Here is a 27657-nt window from a genome sequence, read left to right on the forward strand (position 1 = left end):
GCTACGTAAGTATCGCCATGCGATATACAATCGTATACAGATTAAGGTCAGGTTAACCTTCTCATAATTTTAATATAACCTTGTCTGCACAGCTGTAAAACATTGAGCATATTGGTGCCGTCGGGGGCATTGTCCTGTAATGCATTGCTCTGTAATAACAACAACGTTTACTACTCATACTTTTTTCACCACCAGCTCCCTGTTTTCATCACAAATTCATAAAATATTCCCGTTCATAATCTGCACTTCCCTTCAGAAAATTGGGACAAAAATAGCCAAATGGGCGAGCAAGTCTTGTGGTTATACAAAGGTTAAACGTATACGTGATTAACTGTTTGAACACCAAAATCAATTTTTGTCACGAAACACAAATTAAAACACACATAGATTTTTGAAGGTGGTCCACAAATGAATGCAATGCAATGAACTTATTAGTATTAAAATGAACATAAAGAAGTACATAATATTATATATTTTACCAACAGAGAAAGAGAAACTTCGATTAAATAGGGTGTGATGCGTATTTTTTATTGAAATATAGGGCCACAATTCCCACAGTATAGTCCGACGAGCTTTATTATTAAATGTATACATTCAAATAATTGCTAACCCATCTGAAAAGCAATAAACTCACATTAAATGCCACATATGTTAATTTTCATTTATGTGAAGTAAAATTAATATTAATTCTGTTAAAATCCGAATGAACGAGTAAAAATAGCAAAGTAAATATCCAAGTGAAATAAAATAAAATATATGAAATTCAATTATTATTACAAATTCAAATCTACAATATAATATGATGTAAGAGAAATCCACATTCTAATTAACATACGGTTGAAATGTTGTACGTTCTCAAACTTACAATAAATAACGCCCTTTGCGACGAAACGATTATGTGACGTCAAACGGTTTTTAATAAACGGTTTTAGTTGTTCTGTTGTGCAGGCCTTTTAGAATATAGTAAATCTTTAACGAGAAACGGTAGTTTTATCTAAAAACGACCACCTATCAAAACAACACTGTGAACGCTGCCCTACGTCATAGCTATGTCATACAAGCGCTTCGTCGTAAGAGGGCACTATTTATTTACTGAGAGATGTATTTGGGTGTTAAACGTCACACGTGTTGTTATGAGCGATTATAAGTATACAACTTCCGCTTTGCCAGAGTTCAAGTTCAGACTCACATCCCTAATTTAATGGAGTGTCCCTTTCTCTTTCTTTCGTTTTAGCGACTGCCAACATATGGTGTACATAAGAAGAGCTAATATCTTGAGAACTATTTGAAAGGTGAAAAGCTTATAACGATAATCAAAGAGATCGTATTGCCAACAAGTGCTGAATTCGCTGCACTGATTTTGGCTCCATAATAGGCAGGTCGAGTCGATGATAATGCCCATATAAATAGGCGTTGGTACCCATCCTGTAGGAAAAGTAAAAAATAAACTGATCACTAAAACTGACCGTGAAACTGGCAGCACTATATGAATAAATATCTTTCTAACAACGTTTCATGGTCTGTATATCACTGCATCTAACCGCAGGATGTTGAAAATGGGTTGTGACATCTCATTATCACAAAGATGAAGAAAAAATAAAAATATGTGGTTGTCTACCAGTTTACCGATGTTTTCTATGACAAGGATATACCTCAATATCCCAAAAATTCCCTTCGTGACATGAGCTAAAGAAATGATATACCGTGTCTAAAAAATGTACTTGTTCATGGTAGATTAAAACATTAAATTATTTTTAATTTTGTTTTCTTTGTGGTCTATGAGAACTTCATGTATATATATATATATATTGTTTGACAATTTTTATCAAAAACAGATTGACAGCGAATTTTAAAAGAAACACATATTGTTGACTAATACTAAAACGATTAATTATAGTTTTCGCTACGACATATTATCAATGTTATTTACGCTAAAACATGCGCGCATGTCGAAAACGTACGAGTAGCATTCTGTCTTAAGTAGAAGCTTGAGAACTATATAACTGCGTATCGACTTACCGAGTACTTGAGCAAACAGTTGACGAATCCCAAGGGCAAACGGTTTATCAGCGGGAGCAACACAACTGAAACATACATTATACATAATTATCGTGACACAATGTCATGTGATATGTATCACATATAACACATATAAAGACTATTTCTAGATATGTTTGCAGTCATGCATTTTTGCTTCTTTCTGTATTCCGCTTTACATTTTAAAACAAAACCAACAAAGAACTATGCAATACATATCTTGTGGTCATCAAACAAACAAGTAAGATACAGTAATCTGCGCTGGGTTTTGAACGCACGATATTAAAAATGGAAATACCTAAACACAGTTTGCTTAAAATAAATTTAACAAGCTATATTTTTAAGATTATTGATACCGATATGAAGATATGATACTAGTATGAACTGGACGAACTTACCGAAATGTTATAATCACAAAAGCAGTTAGTGGTAGTGAAGCGACGAGACTCTCGACAAAGATGACGACTATGAAAAGGATCAACATAGATGTACACTGCCCGCCACATATGCCAATCTGGGCTGTCTGTTCAGATAATACTGACGTTCCAGGGTTTATACATGAACACGAACTAAAGTTCTATAAAAAAAAGTTAATAAAAAATAAACGTTTTGCTTATGCATCTCATCACGTTCAAACCCCCTCCCAAAACGACACTCTAAATATGGATATTTTACCTATATAGAGACATTATACCCCCCCCCCCCGGAGAAGTCCCCTTTAATAAAATGACACTTGCAAATATACGGCTTGGTTATTCTTGCATCATATTCAATACAAACCGTTTGAAACTACAATCATGCCGCCTCTTCATGCAAAATGTTTTGTTGTTTAATTAAAAATACGCCTTTACACATAAAGTAATTGTAGTGTGAAACCATAATAAAAACCGCTTATGAATTCCTATACAATGCGTTAACTCAATGTGGAAGACTTCCTATTTGATAATGTCAATAACACAAGATAATGTGCAGGAACTTGTATTGTGAAATAAAAACTTGTTTCACAGTTGGGATGCTAAACTAAAGTCTACGATTAACTTTTCTAATAATGGTACTTGACACCTCGAGGGCAATGGTACTCTAACTACCGACCTAGATTTGCAAGGTTGCCCAATTACTTTGCTTCATTTTTTTTTCGAGATCTCGATCTTAAATCTTGTCACGTTAGAGCCCTGAAGTTCTTGATCACAAATTGGTGTCAGTTGTAAGTTAATAGTGGAGTGTTGGACAATGGTTTCTTTACATGTGGGCTTAAACAAAGTTGAGGTAGTAGTGTACACTTCAATAGATTCGTTTGTTTAGTATTGTTTGTCTGTGCCTTTGGAATCATTTTTTTACTTTGGTGGTTTCAGGCGAGGTACTGTTTTCTCGGATTCTCTGGTATATGACCAGTGTCATTTGCTGCTGAGTCACGCCCCGATTTATAAAAAACAAGTTTAGATGTGATATAAATGCATGGACAGGCTGGCTAGAGTGCATGTTGCTCTTTTATATTCACACAAATAGTCGGAGCTCTGCCGTATTTTGGATGTGTATATGTGTGTTAAAATGATAATTTTCTCAGTTTCTATCGTATATACTAGTGAAAATGAATCATTTGCAAATACTCATTCACCCAGCCTACATTTTGTCTAGAAACTATCAGCGCGAGTGGCTATCATACATTGAGAAAAGTTTGAAACATAATGTTAAAAGCGTTATTGGTGGTATCACTTAATTACCTTATGTGTGGTTGTCTCAGTGCAGCCTGCAAAGCACGAGGAAAAGTATGTAATGCCATCATTGCCACACACCGGATCGTACCTGCTATCTGCGCAGTCGCAATATATGTTACACGGTGACACCAGTGGAGAGTCAGGCCACAAGTCTTCACTGAAACAGAAATGGAGCAATCTAGCAGATTACAATTTCAAATTTGGTGCCCTATTTGGTGCCTCTTCTTATAAAGTTTGTTCGGAAATGTTTATTTTGCAATGTTAACGCTACGATAAAGATCGTTTTCGACATTGTGAAATTTTGTTTCATGCGAAATATAATATATTATTACCAAATAAAATCATATTTATTGAAGTTACTGTTCATACACACTATACAGTTTGTAATTTCATTCAAATAAAAATCAAAAAATAATACAGCGAATTATATTTTTCTGTAATATTATCGATAATTAAGAAAATTATTATTGGTGTGCATACATATCGCTAAGACTTATTCTCAATAGATTTCTAATTTCTTGTCTTGTCAAAATCAGTTTTTTTTCGAAACAACGAAATAATTTCACAATGTCGAATACGGAAAGTCTTTATCGTAGTATTTGATGTACAGCGACAGGTGAGAAAAAGGTTAATATTAGTATATGATGCATGATAAATACTAATTATCGAAACCATGACTGCAGTTATTTGGTCGTACCTAGAAACCAAATTAATGTATATACATATATATAAATGCTTTCAGCATTACCAACATATTGTGCAATGTACAAGTCATTCGTGTGACATATAAAAACAATTGTAATAGACACAACAGTCAAAAAGCACAATAAAGAAATTGGCCGACAATTAATCGTTTAGAAAAGCATTTCTACAGTATATACACCACCGTATGTTCTTTTATTCATTATTTATATATTTTTCAGAACGGCCAAGTTACTCTGTTACTCTGTAACATCGAGGCTCATCGCTGTCAAATACATTCGCATATTTATCTGAGCTTTCAGATGATGTATAGGTTTTTATAGTAGCATACTCAATAATCTTTAGAGAGATGTGTCACGGTTCAATTTTTTTAACACGTTTTACCCCTTTTCTATCATAATAACAAAAATCTATACTATCACAATAACAAGAATGAAAGCCCCAACATTTGTATATAAACTTACCTTTCCCATGTGTCATTGACAGTGACATTGTATTTCTGGTATGGAATGGTTACCCCAGCAAACTCTTCATTATTACATCCCAAGAAAAGCAATGGTATCGGTAGAAATACGTTGAATATAGCAATAATAACGACATATTTGACAGTTGTTACTAAGTCGGGTTTGAAACGTCTCAGGAAGTATCCACCAAGCAAGGTACCAATGGTAGAAGATATAACGAGCCCAACACCTGAAATAGAATAATAACGAGGTGTCAATGTTGCCTATACTCTGCTATAATTGTTATATTTCTAATCAGATTTATTGGTGAAATGACAATATTTAACAAATACAGTTGTTAGTGAATAATAACTATGTGGTGTGATACAAACTATATTTTTAAAAACCCGAAACGTTAAAGACAGTTACTGATCTGCGGGATTGTGAAAAATCGCAATATATAAATAGTTAAGCATATCACTACGCAAACAACCCTCAGGCCAATATAAAATGATTGATTGTGGATGGGTAAAGAAAAATATAAATGTGAGCAGGCTTTTTAGTTCACAGAATAGTCCATGTTATAGTTTGCATTGTCCATCAGAAGACGGGTACAAAAATAGCCATTTGTTAGTAAAAACTGAAGATTAACTCAAATTTTGTTTGTTGGCTCCAAAACTAGGGTTCATTTCCAGAAATTTTGAAGAAAATAAGAAAAAAGTGCAGAAAAATTCGGGCAAGGAAGTCTGGTGGTGAAAAGATTAAATTAATTTCGATTAGTAAACAATATACACTCGATGAGTTAAGAGGCTTTCTTTTTCATTGCTTTTCTCGCTTGTTCTGAGAGTAGAGATTTTACATATTTGCACGGTGTGAATGTAACCTCAATGATTACTTACCGGTTATATTAGCGCTCATTGTAGCAGAAATGCGAAATTGTACCTCTGTGTATTTAGTGGCGAAAGTCACCAATCCTGAGATCATGGCAACCTCTAGTCCGTAAGCGATTGCGATAGAAATGAGGGACAAGTTTGTGAATAACCGACCAAGAGCTTTTGGAAATTCTATAAAATAAATTATTGACACAGAAATGAATCAGATAGTTTGAATTAGAATACAATATGTAATTTGTTTATGCAAAAATAATATATACTACTCAAAGTAAATTCATAACACTGTATTTTAGATTCCAACAATGTGCCATAATGATATATACGAATATTATTGGCACAGTAAATATGTCCAGTTTGCCATACCTGTCTAAATTCTTTATTAACAGGCGGTGATCGTCACGACACGCATGCGCGAGACATATGGGTCTCATATAAATAAAGATGGCAACTTTGGCTGTTGCGCAAATCGACGAGCACAAACTGAGACGTTACCAACGTTTAATTATATATTTTATCGATGATTGGAAGATATCGAAGGAATCAACGGCGGTAATAAGTACAAGTCGCATCCAGGGCAAACTTAATACTTGCGATTCCGTTAGAAGAGCGCTTTGGGTTACGGGAAAATTAATGTTTATCAACACACATGTCGCACATGCGCAGCGCGACGACTACCGCCCTTTAACATCCTCAATAATTGTAATGTTATTCATATTAATAGATTAGTGCGTAGACCAACTACCTTTGATTCGTTTCAACGCTTCTTGACCCACAGCATTTTCATCATCATCCCCATCGTTGTTTTGCAGCGATATTTCATGTTTCCTCTCCTGCTTCACATCATTTAATTTATTTGTTGACAGCGCCAGTTTCTTTGGTGCGAATACCAACGGAATGGCAACCATTAATGTCAAAATCCCGTCCACGATGAAACCCAACCACCAAGCGCCGACCCATCGCGCGTCGTCTGGTGTTAAATCCACAGTTGTCAAGTCAACCCGGCCCACATCCACATATATGCTGACGAAGATTGATGAGAAGGGAAATCCAACGACTGCTCCAAGAGAATACATAGCGTAGAATATACCTGGATAGAAAGAGACACATTTAGCCCTAACTGGCTTTAAGCATGGCATAGGCACGCATTTATGAATGAGTTCCTCCTCTCATGTTCTTGCGAGAACGATGCAATTGCTTCAGTTTGTAATGCCATTCTGAGTCATGTGATCTATTGTTCAGTTCATCCTCATACTATAATACTAGTCTGAGGTTCATCTGGTTATTCCTGAAAACATAGTTGTATGTTTGCCTGTATGTGCATTAGGAAACTTTACATAGCAAACAGCACGCTTCAAACAGAGGAGTTTTGTAAACGCCACACGTCTATATTAACTACAACTGGATTGCGACTTGCATGCTATTAATTATGACTTCCTTCGCAGCCAATACGGAGAAAGATTAAGTTCAAACACGTTCTACAGACAAGACAGAGACATGCAAATTTTGGATAGTGGTTCTTTGTACATACATTAAAACGGTGCTTTAAATGTCTCGTGGAATGCATTGAATCAATGATGAGCAAATGAGATAATGTATAATATACCATTTTCGAATTAGATCAATCGCTGTCTTTAAGACAAAATATATAATTTCTGGTCACAGCGTCACAACTTTTTGTTAGGACTTTGTTCGAATTTTAAAAACATTGTCATTGTCATTATCATTAAGCTGCGTGCCAGCATCGATTTTGTAGGTAAAAGAAGAAACTTTGGTGGGGGCGGTATCAGTATACAATCGTATTGAAGACTGAGTGCAATTCCAACTTACCTAAATATAGTGGTGATTTCTTTTTACCAATGAAATCGTCTAAGTATGTAGGTGTTAATACAATAAACGGAGTGTAGCATATTCCTGCCAATGTATGCCCTAACAACATCATAACTGCCATCCTTACACTATCTGACTCCGCCGCGCGTGCGCTGTCCGACGAGCAATCCGTTAAGCTACGGTTTACTTTCATGTAGTCATAGTCTTCGGAACACAGTGTAGTTATATTTGATTTTAAATCCAGTTTACCGTACTCATATGGCGACGACATGAAATGATTCAGAGAGATGGACGATGAGCTTATCGCTGCGAGCACTAATCCTATACCAACCCAACGCGGTCGATGGCTTCCGTGTCTACCTCCCAAGTACGCCACGAACAGAACGCTTAGTAAAATCGCGCTATCAAAAAGAGTTGCATTTAGACCAAAGAACAAGCTCGGAAGCGCGTAACGCTTCTGGATACTTGTTATGGTGGCTATGAAGACGCTGTAACTGAAGCTGAGGAGAAAATTTGCAGCACAGAAGAGGAAGAAGACACACTTTATATTTGCAAAACACTGGAGGAACTTGGGTTGCCATCTTCCAATACCGCACATCATATCAGGATCAGTAACTATGATGTTCTCGTTTCTATTTTCGTTGATGACCTGCGCTTTTTCAATCCGTTCTTTTCCACCATCTATGTTGTTCTCCGTAATTTCCATCTCCGGCTAAGATTCTGAAATAATAATGATAGTTCAGTATATCAGCCTTTGACGATGTAATGCAAATGACAGCAACCCCAGGAATAGATCACTTCATTGGAAAAGCTATATATAGACGTGGCCCGCCGCCAACTGTCCCCGATACGTTTCGGCATTAAGGGATTTCCTCGGGCTTCCGTTGCTGATAAAAAACATCAACAACATTTGAAACTCCCGATATGGTGCCGCCAGGAAGGTTCCATCGAATAAACGGGTAAGAGTGCAGTAAAAAGATAGGATGCTCGAATATTTTTCCAAATAATCCATGGTATTATGATTTCCGTTTAAATGCTATTTTCAATTGAAAATTGTTCAAATACATAAAATAGAGGTTAATAACTCAAATGCTAGTTCGGATATCCGAAATTTGTTCCTCTCGGGAATAATTTAATGTGTGAGCATTATGTTTTTAGCGTCCATTTCAATAAAACTGTCTTTATAAGAGAAAAATGTCGCCAGCCCCGTGGACAGCATGTGCAAACTAGCTGTGTTTGACAATTATGACTTCTAGAAACTTTAAGCATAAAAACATGTTTGAAGGCCGCTGGTCGTCACGCAACGCTTTGTCGAACTTCATGTAAACAAACAATGTTTACACGTGGTGTATACGTTGCTATAAGTCCCATATCCAACAAATTGTGGGTGTTTATGTTTCCTATGATACACATTGGGCTACTACTTAAAGTTATTCCAAGCCAATGGAAAATTTACAGTTAACTTTGAATCTGTGGAAGCAAAGAAACTAAACTTTAATTGGTGGAATACAGAATGTGAACAACTGTGCTATATCTAAGTTTGTGTATCTTATGAGAATGGGCCCTGTACCAAATAAAGTTTTACTTGAGATAAATAGAAAGTGTTTCAATTGTATTTGGTATGGCCATGATCTGGTTGCCCGCAATGTTATGATCTCAGACATATGAGAAGGTGGCTTGAAAGCCCCTGATATATTTACACTGTATGGTACATTTCGTATAATGTGGTTGGAAAGGTACTTTGATCCTTCAGTGACCCATGCATGGAAAATATTATTCTTAAAAACGATAAAGCCTGTTGGAGGCAACTTAATATATATATATACACTATATTTGTAAATTTAAAATGAGTAAAAGTATACCGAGTGATGTATATCTGTGTAAGGTGGTAACTGAAGCATGCGAGATTGAAAAGCATATAGCTATATCTAAAACCAGATCGGTATTACATTTACGGAAGTGGTCTATTATCTCTGATAGTGTGTAAACATTTTTTCAATTCAGTGCATTAGCAATTATCCTTTTTGGTTTTTCTTTTTCTTTTACTGTTGTTTGCTTGTCTTTTTCGCTTTGTATCGTGTAATAAATGTTTACTGTAATGTATGTAATGAAACTATATGGAATAAAATTTTGTGAAAAGAAAAAAAATCAAGAATAGAAATTTGTCCGAAGTCGTGAGTTGTGAACAAATAAACTGTTAATAAAAAGCTTTGGTTATGTAAGATCTCCGAGATAAGGGGTGGGTTGAAATAAGTACAGTCCCTTTAGAGTGTGACTATGTAGACAAAAGAAGGAGGGTATTTTTTTTAATAAATTCACGAAAGCAACGTCACGGCCAGTTTTTATCGCCCCTTGTCGCAGTCCCAGGAATTGTTTTAGAGTTCAGGTCAGTTATAAATATTCATAAAGCAAATAAAGCCGTTCTGAGAATTATTTGTACAGTCAGGTAACAATATATCTTGAAACTTGGGTCTTTTCCAATCTAGACTTGATGGCGCCGTTGTGTTGGAACGCCCACAATTGGAATCTTGTCATTGTCTTGCTAGATGCGGGTAAACGCTGTTTTCAAAACGAAACGCTTTGGTTACAATACAATAACAGTTTCTACCTTGTATATGCATTCCAAATGTTATAATTTAATTTAATTTAAAATTGTTATAACCATCTGATTCCACCTGACGTAACACAATTTACAAATCAACTCACCTATGTTGAGTAACCCAGGGTATTAATGTACTCATTGGGACCGCCGGGAAATAAAGTGTGTTCGGACTAGGACGTTCAAACTCGCATATTCGCAAGATAATGACGGTGCGAAATATGTCTGTTTTTTTTGTTTTTTTTGTTAGAAAATGCTTTGTCACAGAATAATAGTCTGTTAAATGCGCTAAGCATGAAATAGTTAGTCGACAAAAACAACCCTGCTTCGAAATCGGAAAAATGGGTTATTTGTTGACAGGGAACACTGTCGCATACGACTTGTTTACCACTTCCGTGTCACTGAGAATGTTCTAGAACCGTACTGTGTCTAGGTGGAATATTCTAGATTTTTTTAGAAACTGGTTGAATAGGTCACAGAACACTGTAGAAGATAATAGAAGCTAATGGAACATTCTAGAAATTTGTAGTAAATTCCAGACTCATTATGTATGCTGATGTAATGGTCTATTTCAGATCGGAGATCTCGTTGAATTGTATTGGAGTTTAAGTATTTAGTTATTGGAGTAGTGGAGTTTTACCGCGTTATTGTACTTGATGTTTACAGGGTATAATAATACCAGTACCAATTGAAACCTCATCTGTTGGCTCCGTGTTCGCATGTTATCATCGCCGCCAGGGAAGTCTTTCTGTTGCTGTTGCCATTTTGGTATTTGAACCATCACGCCTGTACTATACCAATTACGGTAATATTACGTTGCGTGTGACAAACACATTTCAATGGACTTGGAATTCTGAGTGGCCGATGCTAGCAGCAAGCGTTGGCAGATCTTTGGAAAAAGTAACGAACGACGCAATCGATAGCTAAAATAGTGTTATTATTCGTGAGAAATACAATTCTGAAATAGGAAAATATATATATTTACAGGTAAAAAGAATTTGAAATAGCTTTAGGGAGCTAATCTTGTCAATTCTCATTAAACATAAATAACTGAATAAGTAAATAGAAAAAATGCAGCCATATAGTACTTCATGACAATACTGTTTTTACAAAAACGAAGAATATAATAAAGAAACAAAATAAAGTTATGTAGCGTATCTCGCCAATAGTAAAGCCTTCAGTTTGTGTTTGAATATATGCTTTGGTTGTGATCTCAATGTGACATGCAGACAGTTCCATAATTTAGTTCCTAAATACGAGATTGAAAATTGGCCCACAGTTGTATTCATCTTTGGAACAAGTAAGTCACATCGGTGCCTTTATCTGATATTGTGACAATGCAGAATATATATATATGTTTGCATAGAGTGTGGAAGATAACCATGAATAAAATCCTATACAAAATTACAAATTGAATATGTGCAAAATTTAGGGACATCAAGAATTAATAATAGGTGCAGAATGGGCGATAAAATCAGAGAGAGTTATCAATCTTGCCATCTGTTTTTGTGCTGTTATAATGCTTTTCAAATTTGAGGATATGTGTTCCCGCAGACTTCTAATCCAAAATTGACATGAGGTTCAATTAGTGTTTGGTATTACAACAGTAAAATATGTTGGGGAACACAATGCCATGACTTCAGTAGGACCCTATCTTTTTCCGGATAAGATTAGTAATTTTTGTTTTATGTTTTTCCCATGTCAAATGTCTGTCAATTTCAATTCCCATGAAACTGGAAGTGCCCCTTTAACAGTAGATAAATCTATGTCAGAACCTGATTAGAATGTGTGAAATTAATTTGATTCATCTGCAAATAACCTAAAGTCGAAATAGCCTGTAGAATTTGTAAAATCATTAATATAAATCAAAAATAATGTTGGACCAAGAACTGACTGAACTGAGGGACGCCACACGACATAGGGAGAAGTGAGGAAGAAGTTGAAGCTGAGTAAGTAAACTGTGTTCTATGTTGCAAATAATTTCTGAGCCATTTATTTGGACTACCCCGTATGCCATAGTGATTCAGTTTTGACATGAGTATATCGTGATTTATGGTGTCAAAGGCTTTCGTGAAATCAATAAAAATACCAACAGTTACTTTTCCTTCATCAATTTGGGTTAGTAAGTTGTTAATTAAATTAATCACTGGAAGCCTTGTGCTGTAGTTAATGCAAAAGCCGTACTGTTGTTCAAAAAAAATATTTTGTATCTCTAAATACTGCTGCAATTGTTTATTTTCTCTAAAATGTTACTTAAAAGGGGCAACACAGTTATTGGTCTATAAATGCCAGGGATATCAACTGCGCCTTTTTTGAAAAGGGGGTTACCTAAGCAATTCTTAAAGTGGTTTGGACATTTTTGTTGCAGCCTGTTTAAGAAGCTTTGCTGGCAGGTTAACGCAGCCAGGGGATTTATTTTGGTCAAAATGTCGTAACATTAATGCAACCTCTTCTGGCGTAGTTGGGCTAATGAAAAAGGAATTATTATAAGACTTTCTAAGATACTAGTGGAAATCGTTTGGAATTATTTGATATTTGAGGCAAGATTGGCACCAATATTAACAAAATAAACATTGAACGCATCTACAATTTCTCTTAGATTCTGTGTCGTATATTCGGTATTATTGTGCTTCACATTCAATTCTGGGAAGTCTTTTGATTTGTTTTGTACATTGCTCATTAGTTCATTGATCCCCCATGTCCTACTTGAATCATTATGGCATTTAATAAACTAGGTAGAATAATAATTTTGTTCAGCTTCCCTTAACACTCTGGTCAGTAGGTTTCTATATTGTCTATACTGTGCAAGCTCGTTTTCAAAGAACCTTTGTATATAATTTTTGTTTTGTCTTGATCGATTTGTTAATAGTAGATGTAATACAGTGTTTACTGTTCTTCTACTTATTATATTTAACATTTTTAAAAAATAATGGTACATGCTTATCACATATCTTGTTGAATATTGAATAACATTTGTCATATGCCATATTAACATCATTACATGTTTATACATCATCCCATGATTCACTTAGTAAGTCTTCATTTAATTTATCAGCTTTAAAATTCTTGAAATATCTATAACTTTTTTTTACTGTGTGTGACATATTTGTAGAAAGGACAATATCAAAAAGAGACATCTGTGGTAATGACTACAGCCCGAGTACAACACAAATTTAAATTAGAATATGTATGATATATTACACTGCTACTGGTATTTGTGACTCGAGTTGGGACTGTAATAAGTTGGTGTAGATAAACATTTTTAAGAGTTATAACAAAAAATATCAGTACATGATTCATGTTTTGATAAGTCAATACTTAAAACTCCCATGAGCACACAATTGTATTTTTCAAGTTTCAGTTGAGATAAGAGTATTAAACTGTTTTCAAATTCACCAATATGAGTACCTGGATTCCTATAAATTATCCCTATAATAACTTTCTTTTTGGGGGTTAGTACCTCAAACCAAAGGCTCTCAGCATGTTCTACATTGTGATTCACAATTTCATAATCAATGGAGTTGTTGATATAAGCACCAACCCTACCTCCCCTTTCAACATTTCTACATTTGTATTCAAACGAGTATGAGGGCTGGCTAAATAAATTGGGGTTATCAATTTGCCATATTTCGGATAGGCCAATTATTATAAATAGTATTTTAAAACTATCAAAATATTTGCCAAGAGAGCGAATATTTTCATGGGAAACAGTAAGTAAATTGTTAGGAGTGTCAATTATTTTATCAAATGCTGAAGGAGAGAGTGATTTATTTCCTAAATAAGTTTCTACTTGAACATAGTCAAGGTTTGAAATTGGATGAATTAATTAAAATGTAATTCTATGTACAATAATAACTTATTTTAATTGAAAATGTTCTAGTGTATTTTACTTAAATCTGCTTCATTGTTAATGGCGATTTCTCTCACCTGTTCCTTTACGTACAAAAATACGACAAACATATTCTCAAACATAAAACGCGACTGGATGTGTTTTACTAAAATAAATGAGTTTGCTTACATAACAATTGACCAATACACTCACGTCACACTACTTTCCCGAATTAGATTCGTGTAGGGAGCTGTAATGAAACACAACTCCCTTGTTCGTGTTCGTGGGCGATACAGATTTTGGGAATGTTCTCAAAGTGATGGCGAGACTATTGATCAATTTTTGACTGAATTGAAAAAAGAACAAAATCATGCGAATTTAATAAAGGCAATCAAGAAGATCTGAACATTTTGGATAAAATTGTACAAGGGATCAGAGATGTGCATTTGAAAGAAAGATTGCTAAGAGAGGCACCAAATACACTAGAAAAGACTGTTGATATGTGTCGTGCTGCAGAAACTAGCAAATCTCAAATTGAAGCAATGACAGGCCGGGATAAACAGGTCCATTCAGTCTATAATAAGAAAAAAGTCTATGCAAACGTATGGAAAATGGAAGGGCAAATTATTTAAGTGTAGGAAATGTGCTACCCTACATGGGCCTTGGTCATGTCCAGCTTTTGGTAAAGAATGTCATTTATGCAAAGAGAAAGGTCACTTTACGAGGGTTTGCAAAGGGAAACGTGTACACACCCTTGATGTGGACTCAGATGACAGTGATGATAAGGATAGCCAGCTGTTTGTTGGTGAACTGACTACTGTTGATGTACATGGTTGTCAAGGCAACAATAGTGACAGGGCATGGTATAAACCACTGATGATTTATGGGTTGAAAGTGAAGATAAAACTTGACTCTGGATCTAGTGCTAATGTACTGCCAATGAGGATATTTAAACAAAAACAGCCAACCTTGAAACCTAAGATAAACTTACAGCCAACTAAAACTGTGTTGTCTGTCTATGGGAACAGTAAAGTAATACCCCATGGGTCATTAAAAACAAAACTGAAATGCTGGAATTCTACATAGCAGATGTAGACTCTCCACCACTATTGGGTCTTCAAGATTGTTTAAAGTTAAACTTGATCCAACGAATTGATGCAGTGGGTGATAATAAATACCTCACTAAGGAGTCACTAATAGAAGAGTTCAGCGACCTCTTCACTGGGCTTGGTCAACTGCCTGGATAATATCACATTGAGTTAAATGATGCTATACAGCCAGTGATTCACCCTGTAAGGAAAGTCCTTTTCAGCATACAAATTAAACTGAAGAAGAAATTGTTGACAATGGAAGCTAGTGGAGTAATTGCGAAAGTAGACAAACCAATAGATTGGGTAAACAGTCTTGTAATTGTGGAGAAGCCAGATGGGTCTCTGAGAGTTTGTCTTGATCCAAGAGATCTAAACAAGTCGATAAAACGAGAACATTTTCGGATTCCAACGCCGGAAGATATAGCAACCAAATTGCATGGGAAGAAAGTTTGTTCTATACTTGATATGAAGGATGGGTACTGGCATGTTAAACTTGATGAAGACAGTTCATATCTCTGCACATTCAACACACCATTTGGTCGATATCGCTTCAAAAGACTACCATTTGGAATATGCTCAGCCAGCGAAGTATTTCAGAAAAGAAATGAACAAGTGTTTGGAGACATTCACGGTGTTCAAGTCATCGTAGATGATATAATAATCGCAGGCAAAGATTAGACAGAGGCAGATGAGATACTGAGGAAAGTGATGTAGAGAGCTAGAGAAAACAACGTCAAATTAAGTAAGAAGAAAATAACTTTATGCGTTACTGAGGTTAAATACGTGGGAAATATCGTCACAGCTGATGGACAGAATACCGGATGACGATAAAGTTAAAGCTATAGTTGAGATACCACAACCTGAATATAAAGAAGACCTCAGACGTCTACTTGGTATGGTCAACTATTTGTCTCAGTTCATTCCAAATAAGTCTGAAATGACAGCACCATTACGAGAGCTTCTTACTGAAAATGTTCAATGGAGTTGGGGACATGAACAAGACAAAGCATTACAGCGCATTACAGAAAGTCTAACCAGCAAGCCAGTGTTAAAATTCTTCTATGTAAACAAACCAGTGAGAATACAAACAGATGCATCACAGAGAGGACTTGGAGCATGTTTGTTTCAGGATGACCACCCAATAGCATATGCATCACGTTCGCTAACCGAAGCAGAGCAAAACTATGCACATATAGAAAAAGAAATGCTTGCTATTGTGTTCTCGTGTGAACGATTCAACCAGTACGTGTATGGAAAAATGATTGATGTACAATCAGATCGTAAGCCACTGGAAACAGTACCGAAGAAACCATTATGCAAGGCATCACCTAGACTACAACGCATGTTGATGAGACTGCAGAAATATCAACTCAATGTCAGATATGTGGCTGGGAAAGAAATGTATGTTGCAGACACTCTGTCGAGAGCATACCTTAATCACAATAAAGATGATGAAAAGCTAGATGCAGAAATGAATGTGGTAATTCATTCATTAGTAGACATTTTCCCCGCCACACCCAATAGGTTAGATGAGTTGAGAGCAGCGACTTCAGAAGATGAAACCCTTCAAGCATTAAAAAAAGTTGTGAAGGAAGGATGGCCACTACACAAATACCATTTACGTGGTCATGTAACGGCATATTGGTCACTGAGAGATGAAATGCATGAAGCAGATGGTCTCATGTTTGTTAGAGAAAAAATGATAATACCAACATCTTGGAGAAAGCAAATGTTAGAGATCATTCATGAAAGCCATCTAGGCATTGAAAAATGCAAGTCAAGAGCAAGATCTGTATTATATTGGCCAGGAATGTCAACAGACATTGAGGACATTGTATCTCGATGTGGAACATGTACCAAACATAGAAGAGCGAATCAGAGAGAGCCAATGATACCACACCCAATACCAGAGAGAGCATGGCAAAAGATTGGAAGTGACATATTTCATCTGAATGGCAAGGATTACTTATTAATCACTGATTATTTCTCTAAATTTCCAGAGATAAGCTTGCTGACAGCTAGGACAGCAGACTCAGTGATCACTCGAATGTCTTCAATCTTTTCACGTCATGGAATACCCGATGAAGTATTCGCTGACAATGTACCATTCGCAAGTCAACGATTCCGCAAATTTGCAAATGACTGGAGATTTAAGCTAACTACATCAAGTCCGACCTATGCTCAATCAAACGGAATGAGTGAAAGAGCAATACAAACCGTTAAACGGCTGATCAAGAAAGCTAAGGAAGACGGGAAAGATCCATATTTAGCATTACTGGACTACCGAAACACACCTGTGTCAGGTATGACTGCATCACCAGCACAATTACTAATGAGCAAAATGTTAAAATCTAAACTACCAGTTTCACCTGAGATGCTAAAACCAAAGATCGTTCATGACGCCAGAGCCCAACTAGTCAAGCGTCAAGAAAAGCAAAAGAAATGTTATGATAGACACACCAAACAACTACCTGACAAGTAAACGACACTGTAGGAATCAGATCTGACAAGATTTGGAAGCCAGCAATTATGACAAGACAGCATGAAAATCCAAGATCCTACATAGTAACAACACCAGAAAGTCAACAATACAGGCGTAATAGAAAACACCTGTTAAAAGCACATATGCCAAAATCGAGTATGATACCATCATACCAGGATGAAATTCAATCAACTGAAAAAGTGTCTGTAGAAGAACCAGAGTCAATAACATCCCCAAATAAAGATGACAACACCACCAGACCAAAAACGCACAGCAAGTCGACGAGTAATCAAATTACCAATGAGATATAGGGATGAATATGAGCTTAATGGGTAGTCAGTGAACTTCTACTCCAACGGCAGGTCAAGTACTAGCGACCTCTGACCTCATAATTAGTGATTGTTTTATGATGAGTGGATGGTAAAGATCCTCTCCACCGGAAAGTCAAGTGCTGGAACCTCTCACTTCAATAATTAATTGCATGTTTAAAAAATTATTGTTAGTACAATTCGCATAATCACATTTTTATTGTATTTTATTATTTTGTTGTTTTGTTTGTTTCTATGATGAAACCGGACTCACATGATACAATGTCATCAGAAGTTTTAGTTTTGTAATACAATTTAAGAAACAATCATGAATGGACAGTGAACATTCAGTTATGTTAGACGTATTGAAATATTATTCAGAGCTAATACCTCCCATTAGCAAGAACTACTTTGAAAGGGGAGATGTGACATATTGCTATGTAATGAAGTATTAAGTATCGTCATTATCATAATATATTAATGTATGTATCACATGACTGTATATATAACATGACTGTATAGTTCAAGTACAATAAAAGTAGTTAGTTGTAAGCTAGGCACTGAATACTATAAAGCCTCCTGTTTTATGTTCATTGGAATATAAACATTACAGTGTGGACGTTTTAGGACGAGGTGGAACTTTACATTCTCGTGATTGAATAATGTAACAAAAGAGACGCTGGAAGCAATGTCAGAGTTGATTCGTCGAAATGAGTTTGAGAACCTTCTAACCGTTTGGGTCCGCTTCTTTGACCGGGAGCATTCTCGGCACATGCCGAGTTATGTTCGTATACTTGTTAGGCTCGGCTCGATTAACAGGGGAGTGAATTCACGAAAAAAGAATAGCAGACTGCTCATAAACTGAAAAAAAATGCATCGTTCTCGATGTCAAACCGGTTGTCATGGTATAATTGTATGAAACAATGCATTCCGGTTGTCCAACTAAAACGCTAGCTCAATATCAGTACATCATTGTCGGCGACTTGGATTCGGTAATACGGTAATATTTTGCTCAAACAAGCCTGCATGTTAAACGTACGATGTATAATAACCCGTACTGGTGACGTTAATTTATAAGTCTTAATAAATATAACACTGTCAGGTCAGATAATTGTAACTATACAGTGATTGCTAAAAACAAAACCAGTCATTGCTTTTATTTGTGGTATTGATTACGTTTTTTAAACCTACCTGTAGCCGTTCATGTCAAGAGAGTGCCCCATTATTTCTCCGTTTCCTTTGTGATTATTTACTCTGCATTACCGCGCACCGACACAGTCGGGGATATACGGTGCAACATTATTTTTATTTGAATTGGAGAAAATATTTTGTTTCAATGCAAGCTTTGTAAAAAAAAGGCTTTTTAGCTGGTCACGGCCACACCAGATTCGCACATAAAATACGCCGTCTGTGTTTCGTTAGGGTGTGGTAATCTTGTCTGCAGGTCAACATCCGCTGTATTGTACTACAAACTGATATAATTTTTCTATATTAAATTAAGAAATCCGCTGTAATCAATACTTGGTAGTTTTTTGATGTAGAGGTAGCATAGGCAGTTTTTCAGTCAATTCACTCATCCAAAAGTATCATTCGTTTTACAAATACCTGCATTTGTACACTTTAATGTGACACACATTCTTCACCAAACAACACATGTTCCACGCAGTAAACTGAAATGCTGAAATAGCAGTGGCTGAAATGCGGATCAACAAGTTTAAGTGCAGCCCCTTACACGTTTCTTCCAAGATTTAAAATATTCGTTCTATCATAGCTAGCTAGATTTGTTTAGATTTTTGAAATGTCACAAAATTGAACTAACAAAGACAATTGGCGTACACTATATATTGTATGTAAATGAGTTTATTAAATATGTGGCAAAATGAATTATACAGTAATAGTAAAATTTATCTTATATCATAATTTATATATGATACTTTCTTCATCACATGATCAATATTGTTTTTCCAAATCAAATCTTGGGACAGCATCACTCCAACTCTTCCTCACAAATAATTTGTTTTGTTTTTAATTTAATACAAAATATACAATATGAACGGTTTCCTGACGTTAGAATATTCCGTTAAAACGATGATACAAAATTATTTTCCAACTACAATTAACAGAATTGCTTGTCTCAATTATACAACGATTGTAAATTCCTACCAAACATTCGACATATGTTCATAGTTTCGTTTTGTATTTGTCAGTGTTTCACACGAATATAAATTCACCATGGGGTATGATGGTACGCCTTTTGGACCTCAACATCCATTGTTTTCCGCAAAGAGTTCATGCAGATACCCGCTCACCCGCAAGTTTTGTTTGTTTCACGACATTCATGAATATACATTGAATCAGTTCACTTGTAGGATGTATCAATCATGTTTCATTGTGAAAGTCATGATGACTGATGTATTCAAATGAAATATACCTATGGATATAGTGCACCAAAGAGCCACTGTCATGCTGACAGAGAATTAATTAGAACCATTTGGATGTCAGTCTAAATGAAGATACTAACTGGTCTAAACGTAGTTTGACAATTATTGGCAGACCTCAGATTATTGAAATTTTCGTTATTCCAAAATTACTATTTATTGTCAACCATATTACAATTCTACAACGGGATATTAAATTCATAAATACTAAAAGATTTACATTCATATGGGAAGGACACGATAGAGTAGCACGCAACACACTGACAGGAGACATAGGCCAAGAAGTTTTGGGTTTGATTGATACACATGCAATGCAAAAAGCCATTAATGTTGGGTGGGTAAAACGATACCTATCTCCTAAATTTCACCCTTGAAAATTATTTTTCACCAATTACCTGGAGTATGTGGGAGGATATTTCATTTTTAAATGTAATTTTTGAGTTGACTTACTCAATGTTGAATTGTACTTGAAAATACCACCCAAATACAATTATGTAAACTGCTCATCTCCCATGTTTTTACAACACCCGAAAGTCAACACTTTCTTAATTCTTTGTGTAATCTGGATAACAAGGATTGGGAATTTCATTATTCCATGCCTTTTTTGGTAACTCTATGCAGTAAACTACAGGGGTTTCAGTGGAAATTAAACCACAATATTCTGTACACAAATGAAACGTTATTCTAGATGAATTCATCATTAGTATCGTCAGATTTACGCTCATTTTGTCATGGTACCATCGAGAACCTAGTGCATCTTTTTGTTGAATGCGAGTCTATTAAAGTCCTCTGGACATAAATTTTTAATCTATGGGGAACAAAACTAGGATGCCCAAGAACATTGTCAGCAAAACAGTTTATATTAGGAGACAAGTACTTCCCCCCTCTACTAAACCATATAATTATAATTGTTAATAGAAATATCTACTATAAGTGTAAATTAAAGAAAGGAACTACCATGCTTTGATCTCGTAAAATCAGATATACGTTACACGCAAAAGATAAAGTTAGAAATTTCAAAAAGAAGACATACAATTTTCATTTTCCTGGACAAGTGGGGAGACTTTAATTGTTAATGGGTATGCAGTGTATATTTTGAATGAGTTATATTAGTTGTGACATTTGTTGTATATTGACATTGTGCTGTAACTAATTTCTATTGTATGCAATAAAGATAAATAAAAAAAAGATAGATAAACAAAAGATACTAATGTTTTGAAATCTGATAGGACATTGCGAACTGCATTGAACAACATTTCTTGTCTACCAAAAGAGATATTCTCTCATTATAGCTGGGATGTTCCTGTATATGTATGATTGCTGCATATGTAGGGGTTGTAGTGTGTTTTGAGGATTTAATTATTTAATTTAAAGCGGAGGAGTCGTCATCTGCGCATGCGTCAGATGGCCATAGCGTGTCATTATTTACAAACAAGAGTCTACCCATAAGCCTTTGCGTTTTTAGCGTATGTTGTTATCGTCGCTTGCGACGCAATTCCCGTGCGTCCGCAGGTGACGACCCTACCGCTTTAATTAGTTTGATACTAATGTTTTAAAATCTGATAAGACATTGTGAACTGCATTAAACACCATTACTTGTCTATCAGAAGTGATATGTTCTCATTATAGCTGGAATGGTCTTGTATATGTATGATTGCTGCATTAAGGGTGGGCGAGTAGTAATTATGATATATGCGGGGGAAATGTAGCGAGTTTTGGGGATTTAATTATTTAATTTAATTAGTTTGAAATTATAAGCTTTGTCATTGTTTAAGTAAATTTCCGTAAACTCCACAACACAGTAAATGTTTATGGGGGTTGGCAAGGCAAGAGTATTTTTGTAAGCTGTAATCATTTGTTTTCACTTTCGTAATAATGTAATTTAAATAAATAAAAAAACGTTCGTAAACATGGGCAAGGTGTAAAATGTAATCTATTTTATTCGTCCGTAATTTGTACAAAGATCTTATTTTTTTGCAAGCATATAAAGCATTTACCGCATTAAATGTCGTAATTCGTACGCAATTTCCAAAACATATATTTTACAAATGTAATTAGGAATTTGCTTTATCTGTAAAGTGTAAAAAAAATTATATGTTTTATGTACTGTAGTTTATTTTTAATTATGTTATTTGCACTGTTTTGTATAAGAGACTACAAGTTATCTCATCGTGAGAAATGGTACCAAAAATTTAAATTGTGACGTTGAACGTCAATGGTATAAGAAATCTCGTCAAAAGAAAGAAAGTATGGAATTGGCTAAATAGAAAACAAGTGAATATTATTTTCCTCCAGGAGACCCATAGTCTCTCCACAGATCAGTATAGTTGGTCGTCGCAACTTAGAGGTCAGGGTTTCTTTTCACATGGTACTAATAGTAGTAGGGGAGTGCTTACTGTTATTCGTGATATAGACTTTGATGTTAAAAACACTGTCATCGACCCTGATGGTCGTTTTGTTCTTATACATACGTTAATTGAAAATAACCCTTTCTTGTTGCTTAATATTTACGCCCCAAATGACGAAAAGTCACACTGTTCTTTTCTGGAACATATTCAGTCATGTATCGACAACTTAGATTATGATCCTGACACTCAGATTATCATTGGGGGCGATTTTAATTTTACCTACGATATTAACATTGACCGTCAGGGAGGCAACCCCCATACCTGGGTTAAATCTAAGAAATCATTTTCAAATTTGCTAGAAAAACATGACTTGGTAGATATATGGCGTATCCGCAATATGGATACTCGACGTTTTACTTGGAGGAGAGGTGGGACCACACCTATTGCCAGTAGGATTGATTATTTTCTTATATCTGACCATATACAAAACATTGTTGACTCTGTCGACTTCAGCCCAGTTTTATTTAGCTGTTGCCCTTGTTTTAGATCCACATGATTCACCACGTGGACCTTCCTTTTGGAAATTCAACTGCAGTCTTTTAGATGACAACAATTATCATAACCAATTTAGCGAACGTTTTGTTGAATGGGAAAACAATTATAGTAACATATGTGATAAGGGGCTTCTTTGGGATCTCTTGAAGTATGAAATACGCAAATTTACTATTCAATATAGTAAACAAAAAGCACGACAACGTCGTTCAAAAATCGAAGAATTGGAACATAAATTGAATGATCTTGATATTTTATGTGGCTTGAATCCCACCCCTAAAAATATTGAATATTTAAACGACATTAAAGCGGAACTTGATTCACTGTGTGATTATGCTGTAAAGGGTTTAATTGTTCGGTCAAGGGCCCAATGGGTGGAAGAGGGAGAGAAGAGCACAAAGTTTTTTCTGGGACTGGAAAAACGAAATCAACATAGATCTCATATAACGAGAATTATAGGCTCCGACAATAAATTAAAACAATCTAAATCTGAAATTTTGGCCGAATTGAAAAAATAGTATGCCACCCTTTACAGTTCAAATCACACAAATACAACTTTGGACGTAAATTTCTTTTCGGGGTTAACCATACCAAAACTTTCGAATGATGAAATGAATGAGTGTGAAGGTCATATTTCACTCGGGGAGGCGCACCGTTCCCTGTTGTCCATGTCAAAAGGCAGGACACCTGGAAACGATGGTCTCCCAGTAGAATTTTATATTGCTTTTTGGTCTATTATTAGTTCTTATGTACTTAATTCCATTAACTATGCCTATGACCATGGCTGTCTGTCAAACTCCCAGCGCTAGAGTATAATCACTTTCATCGAGAAAAAGGGTAAAGACAAACAATATATTAAAAATTGGCGGCCAATATCGCTAATCAATGTAGATGCTAAAATTGGTTCTCTTTGTATTGCAAAGCGGATGGAAAAGTTTTTACCAAAACTTATTCACTATACACAATCAGCTTTCGTTAAGGGGAGGGACGTCACGGATTTAATTAGGTTAATTGAGGAGGTACTCCTTAGTACTGATGAGAATAATATTCCAGGTATTTTAGTTGCCATTGATTTTGAGAAAGCTTTCGATTCTTTAGAGTGGCCTTTTTTGTTTGATTGCCTGAAAACTTTTAATTTTGGTCCATCATTAATTCGTTGGGTGAAATCGTATTACTGTAACGTGGAAAGTTCGATTATCAATAATGGTTTTACCACGGGTTATTTTAAAGTTCAGAAGGGGGTCAGACAGGGGGACCCTTTGTCCCCTACATTGTTTATTCTGGCGCTGGAAGTGTTTTTAATCTCCATGCGGGCAAATCTAAATATTCAAGGTATTAAGTTGGGTGATGAACTTGTAACAGATGTAACATTTGCTGATGACCTATCATGTTTCTTGCAAGATGAATGTTCTGTAATACATTTGTTTAAGCTTTTGAATTGCTTCCAAAAAGTATCAGGGTTAAAAGTAAACACAGAAAAAACTGAAGCCCTTTGGCTTGGGCCCTGGAAAGGTCGAAAAGACACACATTTTGGTATTAAATGGCCTAAGGAGCCAATCAAGATTGTTGGTGTTTATGTTTGAGCTGCTACTTTAAATTACGCCAAGCCAATGGAAAATTTACAGTTAACCTTGAATCTGTGGAAGCAAAGAAATTTAACTTTAATTGGTAGAATACAGAATGTGAAGAGCTTTGCTATATCAAAGTTTGTGTATCTTATGAGAATGGTCTCTGTACCAAAGAAAGTTTTACTTGAGGTAAATAGAAAGTGTTTCAATTTTATTTGGCAAGGTCATGACCGGGTGGCCCGCAATGTTATGATTGCAGACATAGGAGAAGGTGGCTTGAAAGCCCCTGATATCTTTACAATGTATGGTACATTTCGTATAATGTGGTTGAAAAGGTACTTTGACCATTCAGCGACCCATGCATGGAAAAAATTATTCTTAAAAACGATAAAGCCTGTTAGAGGCAACTTAATATTTAGTTGTAACTACGGACTTGAATATTTGAAAATCAACCTGTCCGAATTTTATCGTGAAGCCTTGGTAGCTTGGTCTACTCTTCAAAATTTAGATATTAAAAATCAAATATCACATCATATAATTTGGAACAACAAGGATATCCTAATTGATAACAAATCTGTGTTTTTCCCTACAATAGCCAATAAGGGTATCAGTTGCATTGGTGATTTATTTTCAAATAACACACCCGTTAGTATTGCTGTCTTATCTGCTAAACATAACCTAACCAGACTTGAAATATATCTTGTGACTTGTGTTTTTAATGCAATTACAAAAACCACGAGGGAAGCTTGGTCACATGTTTCCTATCCTATCCGAAGGTTTTCGTACGATTCAGTGCCAAATATTTGTATTGATGGTAAGAATATACTGGCATCTGTGCTAAGTAAAAATTGTATAAAAAATAACTTTCTTCGTGCAAAGACTTTTCATCCAAATAGTTCAGAGTATTTTATAAAAGATTTTAAACTCAATTTTGCTGCAATGTCTAAATATTACGTTTTACTATTTAGGACAGCAATCGACACGAAATCAAGAGAATTTCAATTTAAGTTACTACATAAAATTTTGTTTACTAATTATGATCTTTTTAAAATGAAATCATCAAACGTTAGTAGTCCGAATTGTTCGTTCTGTCATCAGGAAACGGAAACTACTTACCATCTTTTTTATTATTGTAAATATACAAAAAAATTTTGGTTTGCCTTTAGTGATGTATTTAAAAATATCTTTGGTCCAGATGCTCTTTCCCTCAGGCAGATAATTTTAGGCTGTACTGATTTTTCAGTGTTGGCGAATTATTTGGTACTTTTAGGGAAGCAATATATTTATAATTGTAAAATGAGTAAGAGTATACCGAGTGATGTATATCTGTGTAAGGTGGTAACTGAAGCATGCGAGATTGAAAAGCATATAGCTATATCTAAAAACAAATTGGAATTACATTTACGGAAGTGGTCTATTATCTCTGATGTGTAAATTTTTTGATTTCAGTGTATTAGCAATTATTTTGTTTTTGTTTTATTTTTTTACTTTTGTTTGCTTGTCTTTGTCGTTTTGTATTATGTAATTAATGTTTACTGTAATGTTTGTAATCAAATGAAATAAAATTGTGTAAAGAGAAAAAAAAGTGCAAACAAAACTATTTTTACTGTAAATGAAAACTTTCATTTTAAAACGTAAAATGCCGTTTTTATTTCTAGTAACCTGTACCAGCTATATCCCCCTTGTCTCTCTTTTATCGTTAAATTTCTAATTTTAATTATATGTGAGGCATTATTTTATTTATAGTAGAATATTGCAAAAGCTGTTGTTTTCTGTTGTTTCAGATGTGATTGAGGCCCTCTATAGTTGAGATCATTTTTTTATTTCTGTTTTTGAGAAGGAAAACGTTAATACATAAGTCATTCAAATGTGTTCTTGCTAAATTTGTTGTGGTGTGTGCAGTGCATGTACCCACGTTAGTGCAGGCTGCGTTGAGCGTTGAACTACTGCGGGAATTGGCGATATTGCTGGAGATGGCACTCTTTTTGTTTGATACGGATTTCCACTCCAATCAGTGAGTGATAACAAACCAGAATACTTCTTTTTTCGTTGAATTCACCATATTTTGTCAGTCAGGAAATGTACATAAAGTACATGTTGTGTCCACTCTTACATCATTCCAGTGGAATGCATTAGTCACACGACACGTTCAAAATTTCACGAAATCAAATAAATAATGTTCACTGACACACTGCAATGCGTAATTTCAGAATACAAATACATCATTTCAACGCTGAATCAGACACTTGTGTGTGTTTCCGTTTAACTCTGTATGCTTAAATATGGAGTTAGTGATTAATTTAGTCAATATTACTAGTGGTCACAAAACACATCCTACAACGTAAAGTTTCCGTTTTTTAACTCGTCATCACCAAGGCATGGAATAACATTTTGGTGATGAGGTTGCCGCCATATTGGAGAAAACACCAAGCATATGTTGCGTTAAAGGGCGGTGGTCGTCGCGCAGCGCGTGTTCGAATTTCAAGTAAACAAACAACGTATTTTACACGTGTTGTGTACGCCGTTCCAAATCGAATACGACGCGGAGATATATTTCATATTATGACCTAAGATTCCAATTTCATAAATTGCATACAGGTCGGAAGTAAATTCATGTGTATTGTGACTAGTTAATTTCAAACAACAAATGAAAACTGAATGATATGTGTTGGTGTTGATTCAAACAATATGATAGGGAAAAAAATGAAATCACCATATAGTCTTACCTGTGTTTTCATTCAGTCTCTCAATATATACACTCACTGTTGTTGTGTATTGCCTGTTCGTAGTTCTACTGTGTTTATTTTAGCTTTTGCGCTGCGCGT

The 27657-nt window shown here is 35.3% G+C and overlaps 1 protein-coding gene across 1 annotated transcript; it reads right to left on the reverse strand.

Moving 5' to 3' along the window:
- Positions 1-47: 47 nt before the first annotated feature.
- Positions 48-27657, reverse strand: LOC102809545 (solute carrier organic anion transporter family member 1B3-like). The gene is made up of 9 exons (XM_006811881.3): positions 27559-27657; positions 7618-8337; positions 6533-6877; positions 5797-5961; positions 4919-5147; positions 3759-3909; positions 2436-2614; positions 2020-2084; positions 48-1425 (listed from the first exon to the last, which is right to left on the reverse strand). The coding sequence occupies exons 2-9, from the start codon at positions 8321-8323 to the stop codon at positions 1199-1201; spliced, it is 2067 nt and encodes a 688-aa protein (XP_006811944.3). The 5' UTR covers positions 8324-8337; positions 27559-27657; the 3' UTR covers positions 48-1198.

This window comes from Saccoglossus kowalevskii, chromosome 14 (genome assembly GCF_978046115.1).
Source record: "Saccoglossus kowalevskii chromosome 14, keSacKowa6.1, whole genome shotgun sequence".
Taxonomy (NCBI): Eukaryota; Metazoa; Hemichordata; class Enteropneusta; family Harrimaniidae; genus Saccoglossus; species Saccoglossus kowalevskii.

Excerpts from the sequence above, each read along its gene's own strand:
- LOC102809545 (XM_006811881.3), bottom strand. The coding sequence starts at position 8,323 with ATGGAAATTACGGAGAACAACATAGATGGTGGAAAAGAACGGATTGAA. Across the intron at positions 5,148-5,796 it reads AATGAGCGCTAATATAACCG|GTGTTGGGCTCGTTATATCT; the intron begins GTAAGTAATCAT and ends ATTCTATTTCAG. Across the intron at positions 1,426-2,019 it reads ACTGTTTGCTCAAGTACTCG|GATGGGTACCAACGCCTATT; the intron begins GTAAGTCGATAC and ends CTTTTCCTACAG.